General features: G+C 42.7%; 1 protein-coding gene across 3 annotated transcripts; it reads left to right on the top strand.

Moving 5' to 3' along the window:
• The first annotated feature begins 1,776 nt into the window (after positions 1-1,776).
• ncam3 (neural cell adhesion molecule 3) lies at positions 1,777-8,560 on the top strand. 3 transcript variants are annotated; one of them, XM_040166384.2, is made up of 16 exons: positions 1,777-2,359; positions 2,837-2,908; positions 3,040-3,237; positions 3,445-3,582; positions 3,793-3,936; positions 4,125-4,236; positions 4,412-4,566; positions 4,685-4,818; positions 4,990-5,125; positions 5,232-5,399; positions 5,535-5,655; positions 6,064-6,193; positions 6,298-6,466; positions 6,637-6,823; positions 6,940-7,074; positions 7,517-8,560. In XM_040166384.2, exons 1-16 carry the CDS (start codon positions 2,299-2,301, stop codon positions 7,557-7,559), a joined length of 2,103 nt encoding a protein of 700 aa, XP_040022318.2. In that variant the 5' UTR covers positions 1,777-2,298; the 3' UTR covers positions 7,560-8,560. The 3 variants fall into 3 exon arrangements, with proteins under 3 accessions (XP_040022318.2, XP_040022320.2, XP_040022319.2); XM_040166385.2 differs by having other exon boundaries at positions 2,173-2,359; positions 3,796-3,936; XM_040166386.2 differs by lacking the exon at positions 6,940-7,074.
• The last annotated feature ends 182 nt before the right edge of the window (positions 8,561-8,742 follow it).

The following is an 8,742-nucleotide window of genomic DNA, read 5'->3' as shown; positions in this document are numbered from 1 at the left end:
AATACTATAGAGACGAAATGGTAGCTCTGCATTGGAAACAATAGTGTCACTACTCCTAATTTTGATTTATTTTCTACAGTAAAAATACTAATATATCTTATATTAATAATAATACAGACAATATTTTCTGTTCTGTTGGCAGTATTTATGTAAGTTGTTATAAAGTGTAGACTTGGAAGCTCAGTACTTTTGGAATAATTCTGATATAATTTCTACGGCAGAGTTACTGAAGTTATAGTTACATAAGCCAATGAGCGCAGCTTATCAGCACACAGCACCTGGAGACGTGCACACGTACACAAAACGGAGAGTGAGTGTGTTTGTTCTCCAGTCACGAGAGTCCGTCTCTCTCTCGCGCTCTTCCCATCCGTCTTGAGCTGTCACTTCGTTGCTTCTGTCTGTGTGTTAAGTGTGTGTGTTGGTGTGTACATTGATTTCATGTCTGTATATAATTAAATACACATAGAGTACCAGTCAAAAGTTTCGACACAAGAAACTCTCCATCCACACTGGCTCCATTTTAAAGCCCATTTTAAAAGGTTTTGAGTTGAAGAAGGTAGACGTATAAATTAAGGCAGGCCAGAACAATGCTCATAATAAATCCAACAAGTCCTTTAAACATAACAAAAAGTCCCTGTGTCAGTTCTCAGAGTGACTACATAATGTTTCATCGGCTTGCTGGTCTTGGTGGTGAGTGTTGTGCCTGCAGTAACACAACGTGGACACCAGAATCAACTAAACATCATGAGCGCTGACAAGGAGGGCTCATAAGAACGTGATGCAGGGCCGCCGTGTGTGTGCCCACCCTCGTTAATGGCCGTCTTCATGAGCACACTCCGGTCTAATGAGCCATAATAGCGCTTCCTGATGGTCAACCTGATTTGTGGCCCCTTTGGACTCGAGTCGTTTTATTGGCGGTCCGTCGGCGGCGTCGAGACCCTGGTAGGCTATCAAGGCGGCGGTGGGAGTGGCAGGCTGGCTGTTGGCCAATAGAAGTTATAAGACCCAGAGGACCACAGTTTGACTGGCAACATGCACCAACACCACGCCATGAAAGAGCAGTAAGCTGCGTCCTTTGGTGTTTCAGTTGATGAGCGTCATTTCACTGACCCCTCAGTCCCATTCACAGGGAAGTTACGAGCGGCACCCTTCGGCAAATGAGTGAAACTGATGTTCAGAGTAGCATGATTAACTGTTCAAGAGAGCAGGGACGTGATCGTTATTGGTAAGATGTGCCGTCCGTGCAATGACAGGTTGAGAGGTCTGCTGTAAGAAAGGCCTGATGATGAAAGATAATATTTATCCTGTCAAGCTAATACGAAAGCTTGTGAGTGATTGGCAAATCAACCAATCACTCACTGTAATCCAAAAATTAACTCTTCAGTCTGCTTTGATGAGACTTTGACTTGACTACAAGAATCTGATGCTTAAATGTTCTTGGCCTTGACGGCCGACACCCTTATACTGTTTCTTTTGCGATCACCGGGTGCGGGCTGTTAAGTTAAGTGAAGACATGTTTTGTTTGCAGTAGAATGGGTGTCATTGAGGTTGCTGATTCCAGCATCCTAAGACATGTAGGCTTTCAGGAAATGTGAATGGCGGCAGTGTTTGGCCGACATGGGGAGCAGTTTGTTGCGTGTGCTTGAGAAGTATGTGACCTTTTTTTGAACGATGGTATGATTAAAATATCTTTCCCCATCTCTTCTACCCCCCCCCCCGGGGAGATTTCTTCCGGTGGCCTGAGGGAAGAGAGAGGACACAGGGTGGAGTCAGAGAGGGAGAGAGCGAGAGAGAGAGAGAGAGAGAGAGAGAGAGGAGAGGTGAAATCCTAGAAAAAAGGACAAAGGACAGGTAGGGACCGTTGCAAGAAAAGGAAAACAGAGAAACGGAACGAGACAGGAATGAACATCACTCAGTCATCGCCTTCCGATTCTTTATTCTTTACATAGATGACCACCAGTAACTCGTTTATGGTTAAACGAGGATGAGAGAGCTAAACTTTCTCTCACTCTCTCTCTCTCTCTCTCTCCCTCTCTCGTTTCCTCTCATCTCCTCTGATCTGGTGCTCCTATATAACCTCTGAGACGGACCCTCTCCCTGTCACACACTCACGTCTGGTGGTTTGGAAGCAAGTGTCTGCTCTTCAGCGTGATATGGATTAACATATACTTGAGGTTTAAGGTTCTTTTTTTTTTAAAACTTAAAAGCCATTCTATCCAGCTGTGCTGGCTGGAAAACCTTCAGACTCAACAGACAAACTCAAGGGATAGAGGATCGGCAATCAGGAGCCAGGCGATCATGACGAAGCAATCAGCTGTCATCTTACAGGTGACCTTGATGCTGCTACTGCAACGCATAGGTGAGATCTGTTGACTTTATTTCTTCAAGAAAAATTGTTTAATAAACGCTGCGTCGCTGAAATGTGGGAACTTTGAGCAATTTTGAGACTTTGAGTAAGCCGATGTTGGTGATTTAAAGTGTAAGCAGGAAATAATGTTTTGTCCCCAAAAGTTTCAGTAGGGTTCTTCCAGTTAGAAACCGAAAAAAACCCAAATAAATAGTTGAAATTATTGTGCTGGTTACAAGGCTAATGAATTAGATTACATTACATTTGCTTAAATTACAAAAAGTAAGCCATATATTGAGAAATTAAAGCTTTTACGTTCAGATCAGTTTTTGTTGTCTTCAGTTCAGCTGATCTTACATGTCAGGTGCTTCAAACCACATCTGTCTTTTTTGAGAACACATCTATGTAATAGCAATCGGATTGTTAAGACTTTTTTGGAAAAAGGTGAAAAGGGTACAAAAGAAAAACATTCTTCTCCTCATCCTCTAGATGCAAAGATTGAGATTATTACCAGAAAGCAGGAGGTTCATGTGGGCGAAGAGACCCTACTGTTGTGTAAAGGTGAGTCTTTTCAATTTCATTTGACATCAAGCTTTTACAAGTGAATGATATTTTCTTCTTGATGTAACGATGATAAAGGGATTTATTTCCATCTCGTCTCTTCCTCCTTTGCTGCTCCTCTTCTGTCCTAGCTGGTGGAGAAGGAGAAATAACGTGGCGGAAGGACAGTGAAGACATCGACGATGAAGAAAGGGTGTCAAAGGTGGATGAGACTTCTTCCACATTGGTCATTAAGAAAGCCACGATGCAGGATGCTGGCAAATATGTCTGTGTGTGCATCTTCGACAGCGGACACACAGATGAAGTCGCGACACAGCTGTTTGTTTATGGTACGGAACAGATGATTGTAACTGAACATTTATTTAGTTAGTACATGGTAATAATCAGTATGTTGTTTAATGAAGCAACCCGCATTTTGATGGCATCCTTGTGTTGCTTGGCCTCTTGCATAGGAACCAAGCATCCTAACCTTCTTCTTCTTCTTCTTCTTCTTCTTCTTCTTCTTCTTCTTCTTCTTCTTCTTCTTCTTCCGTCAGAGGGTCCATCGTTTGGCAGCACTCAGATCCACCATGAGTTTCTGGAGGGCACAAGGGGAGTGATGCCGTGCCTGGTGACCGGCCAGCCAGCCGTGGATGTTCACTGGCTCAAAGACAAGAAAGACATCTCCTCTGACGGTAGGAGCAGCAGACCGGGCTTGGAGCTCTCCTCGTGTTTGAGGGTCTATTTTATAGTTTACAAAAAAACATTTTGCTAACTTGACATGATTGAATACTGGACACCACTTTGCTTTTTTCTTTTTGTGTTTCTACCTGTCACCATTTTTCAAATATTTTTTTTCCGACACTCTTGTTTCTGCATTTCCGTCCTACTATCGCTGACTACAGCAGGACAGCGTGTGCGTCGACTGCCTGATCGCACAGTCGTCTTTGACCCTGTGAAGAGAGAGGATGCTGGGACGTACGAGTGTCAGGCTCGGATCAGAGGAAGGGACATCGAGAAGCTGCTCCGCGTCTCCGTTGTTGTCAATGGTTGGTTTCTATTAAACGTGAATATGAAATTGCAGTTATGGGGGTTGACAGATCATTTTTCCCCTTAAGATCTTTTCTTATTGATTTTTTTTCATTGAGCTTATTTTGCTTCAAGCCGTAATGATGAAGCACATCTGAAGTGTTAACAAAGCAGGATTTGGAATAAAAACCACAATTCTGTCCTGCAGCTCCTCCTTTTGTACATCTGAGAGAAGAGGAGAAAAAAGTGATGGCAGATACCAAAGTTTCCCTGCTGTGTTTAGTGGACGGTCATCCAAAACCCAACATCACCTGGCTCATGTAAGTCCTTGCTTTGGGAGAGATGGTCTATATCTAGTATTTTGTTCAGAGAAACACTTTATGCATTAGTTTGTTCATAATGTGTTCATGTAAGTTCAGTTTTTGGACTCATATGAAAAACAAATCCCTACCGCATTATTAATTGTACGTCTCGCTGTGCTTGTCCTCCCCCCAGGCCGGTGGCGTTTGACCCTTCGCATCATCAGTTTAACTCAGACCGCAGCGAGTTGACTATGATGTCTGTTACTAGGGCAGACTACGGCGAGTACGTCTGCACCGCCACCAACAAGATAGCCGAGAGCAGCGCCACCATTATGCTTCATGTTTACGGTAATCTCAATGTAACAACAAACAATAAAAAGTAACATATATACCATTATACATGGACCTTCTGCAGGTGTACTGCATCCTGTTGTGCTGTGATGACACATGAGATATGTCATTTCAGAGGCCCCGGAGGTGTTTGTGTCAGCAGAGCAGCAGAGTGTAGCAGTGGGCCAGAGAGTGTCTGTGTCCTGTAACGTCTCCGGGCATCCTCAGCCGGAGCTACACTGGCTCAACAAGCACAGCGGACGCACACTGGTAAACTGCTACATCCCTCAGCAACTTTTTATCAGCCACAATAGATGTGACCAACGGTCTGGTTCACTCCATGCAAACTGTTGCTTTAACAGAATTACTTTTGAGGATCTACAGATTTGAGAATGGGCCGACATGTGATTGGCCATTTCCTGTTGTGCCTTCCCCTGTCAGAACTCCACCTCATTTCCTGTCCACGTTGTTGATGACGCATTGGTGATTGATGAGGTAATCCCCTCTGACGGTGGAATGTATTCCTGCATGGCTGTCAGCATCGCTGGAAATGCATCAAGAGACGTTACAATACACAGTAAGAGTTTATGTCTGGCTTTGTGGAGGAAACGTTCATTTGGTCATTACTAAACCATGAAACTTACACATTTCTGTTTTTCTCCATCCGGCCTCCCGCTACACAGCCCAGCCTGGTCCACCAAACTACCTGTCAGTCTCTCCTGGCCCATCCTCTGTCCTCTTCTCCCTCAAAACCCCACCCATCAGTGGAGGAACACCAATCACAAGCTTCGTCCTGCAGTGGAGGCAAAGTGCCACGGAACAGTGGAAGGAGATCACGGTCCCGGCTTCAGGTAAAACGTTTCTTAAAGTTTATAGTGTCAGTGTGAGTCAATAATTCATACTTACTTACTAACTTAATTTAAATCGACCCACATTTAATCATGCAAGTTAGCTGATGTGTTGTCTTTCTCTTTCTACTTTTGTAGCTCCTCTAGCCATCACCCCCCTGAAGCCGTACACAATGTACACAGTGCGTTTGGCTGCCTTGAATGCTGTGGGAGTGGGAAAGTTTTCCGACGGAAAAAACATCCGCACCCAGGCATTCCGTAAGTGGTCGACATTAGCAAGGATCACTGTTAAAACAAACCCCATTACACCGTGTATTATATGTGTGAAGCATAGAGCTTTGCATACATTATTACACAATGTGCAATATAGGTATATATGGATATTGCAAGTGCACATATTCGCTCATGTTACTGTGATTTTTTTCCTCATCTGCTATTAGTAATTTTTCTTATTCATCTTTCACGCAACAACCATCTGCTGCCTGACTAAATTCCTGCTGCTGATGACATCATGTGATCCATCCTCAGGAGGTAAGGCAGCCACAGTGATATTATATCAAAATATAAATGACATGCCCAGTCAACCTGTATCTCTTTGTATATACTGTAGTATCGAAGCTCATGAGTTGGTCATCGATTATTTATTTTGTCTTTGCCTCCTGTCAATAGGTGAACCAGACAGCCCAGTTGTGTTGTCCAATGAGATGAAAGTAGAAGGAAACTCCTTCTCCGTCCCTCTTAAGCAGAGCGATGATGGTGGAACTCCCATGCTGCACTTTGACGTACGATACAGACAGGTAGGAGATGCTGTGAGCCCGTCTTTGCCTTTCCCACTGAATAACCAATGAACTTAGTCGCGTTGTTTCCTTACTTTCATCCTTTGGTTCCAATGCTCTCTCAGGATAAAGAGGGAACTGAGTGGAAAGAGATGCAGCTGCCGTCCAATGCTGACTCTGTCTCCCTTCAAGAGCTGTCCTACGGCTCAGACTATAAACTGGAAGTTGTATCCGTCAACCGTAACGGTTCCTCCATCCCTGCGACGTTCAACTTCACCATTGCCGATCAACCTGGTGTGTGTTCTTTCACTCCCTATATCATACAGTTATACTGGCATAAACTATCATCATAGAGCAGTGCAGATTGAACTTAACTGCACCTCGCCAGTGTGGCGTGACAGATCCACTCACAAAATGTGTTCGTACTTTCATTTAACTCTTTCATCTTCCCCCTCAATTCAAAGTGAGCAGCATGACCAAAGGCAACGTGGTTGCCATCGTCATGGTGATCTTCCTGGTGGTATTCTTGGTGATAGACGCCACCTGCTGCTACAGAAATCACTGCGGCCTGCTGATGTCCATCGCCGTGAAGATCTTTGGACAGAAAGTCCCGGGCCTCCAAATGCTTGAAGTAGGAGAAGGAACCAACGGGTAAGTAGATCATGGAAAAGTCTCTCAATACATTTTATTGATTACATGTAAGTTTTCACTATTTTTCAACGCCATTAAATTAAATCACCATATTTCAAACCTTTGTTCGACGGCAGAGAAGTGAAGATGAAGGGTATCTCCACTCCGAGAGGCAGTGTGCAACATTCAGATGCAAAGGAGCAGACGCTCGCTAATGACGGGGGCCGGCTCACTGAGATCACATGCGACAAAGCGCCTCTTACCAAACACGAGTACGTTAGTTAATTTCCTACAACCAACAGGCAGAGTTATTGAGAATTTTGAATATGGCCCATTTTACAGGGTAACGGGTTGTTTACTTTAATTCTGATATACAAACAGGCTCCATCCATAGACAACTGCAGGAATGAGCAGTAAACCAAATTCTGTCCTTATGTAAATGTCCCTTCCCACCCCCCCTATGCATGCATGCTGGCCAGCTTGTTAAAAAGTAAAAACTAAAATCTAAGGCTGTATTTATTTATGAAGAACATCTGCTCCATCTTTCTGCAAGACAGTTTTTGACTCAATGAAAATATAAAATTGTCTGATGGCTGCCTCTTCTCATCTAGACTGGCATGTGAAGATCAAATCCATACCACGGAATAAATGATCAATCTTTTTATCTGTACATTTAAATGCTTTAATACCAATTACTTATTTTTTCTCGTGCAGGAAAAAAACGGCGGGCAGAGGCACGCACACTGCCAACGCATGAGGCCAGAAACCGGAGAAACAAAACAGAAGCAGCGTGAGAAGGCGAGGATGAGGTGCAGATAACAAGAGCAGATATCACACAATCACTTGGTATTAATGACTGAGTGAGATCCGGCGGTGATCTTTACATTTAATACAACTCCTATGGGAAAGACTTCTGTGCTGTTGGAGTGAGAGGATGGCGGGATCGGATTCTCACATCGTTCAGTTCACATGAAGACTGACACGGGCTACTGGCAGGAGATGATGTGAATGCTCTAATTGGATTGGTTCAAATGGCAAAGTCTCATTTTACAGGGTAACAGGGTAATAGTTTTACTATTTGTCATTGTATCGTGATATTCTGTGTCATGCATTGGAAATTTTTCTTTGTTAATGATTATTTTCCATATTTATAGTTTAACTGTTTTTCACTTCGTATCAACATGCATTGAGGCTGCTCTTCCAATGATTATGTTTGAGTAAACATATTATTTTACACATTGACACTGTATTCAAAATTAACTTCAACTACCTAAGCTATTTTACATCATTTTCATGCACTTGTATTTCTTAAATTTAAACCATACATGAGAGATTTCTAATTATTATATATCATGAGAGGCTTTAAACTTGAAGCCATATTTTACTCGCTAAATAACACTGGCCACGTAAGGAACCTGTAACTAAAAGCAGCTTTTACTGCCTGCACTAATATCTGACATGTAAACAATATTTCAACCTGACAAAATCTATTTCCTCTGTAAATTGTTATTTTGTTTGGCCATTACATTCACGGTGACATACGGTGTGTGAAAATGTCTCAAGGCAAATATTTGACGTGGAGCTTTTTTGATTTGAGCTACTTAATTATAACATAATTAAGTAATGTTTTGCAAATTCCCTCACAATGTAAATAAAGTGTTTTGAAATTGATGTAATGTAATATTGCATTGAGCACTGTCTACTGTACATGCACATGTCGTTACATCTTTACGTTTGATAAAAACATGGACTGTAAAATGGCTTAATGTATTTTATGCTCACCAAACCTCATCCAGAAACAGGGTGGTGTATGACGCTCAACGAATTAATATTCCTTCTTCATCGGGTGCAGTAAAACATGAATTGACAGTTAAGGTTTTTAAAGGCTGTCAAAAATGTCATTTGAATCGAGGGTTTGGAATATTTGTCAAAGCTGTCCA

Source organism: Gasterosteus aculeatus, chromosome 20, assembly GCF_964276395.1.
Source record: "Gasterosteus aculeatus chromosome 20, fGasAcu3.hap1.1, whole genome shotgun sequence".
In the NCBI taxonomy this organism is placed as follows: Eukaryota; Metazoa; Chordata; class Actinopteri; order Perciformes; family Gasterosteidae; genus Gasterosteus; species Gasterosteus aculeatus.
Note: the sequence above shows the minus strand (reverse complement) of the source record. Positions and strands in the feature narration are given on the sequence as shown.

What these genes read in the sequence shown, in the direction of transcription:
- ncam3 (XM_040166384.2), top strand. Translation starts at nt 2,299, where the DNA reads ATGACGAAGCAATCAGCTGTCATCTTACAGGTGACCTTGATGCTGCTA. An exon ending in GACCCTACTGTTGTGTAAAG is followed by an intron (nt 2,909 to 3,039) that starts GTGAGTCTTTTC and finishes CTTCTGTCCTAG; the next exon opens with CTGGTGGAGAAGGAGAAATA. An exon ending in CATTATGCTTCATGTTTACG is followed by an intron (nt 4,567 to 4,684) that starts GTAATCTCAATG and finishes ATGTCATTTCAG; the next exon opens with AGGCCCCGGAGGTGTTTGTG.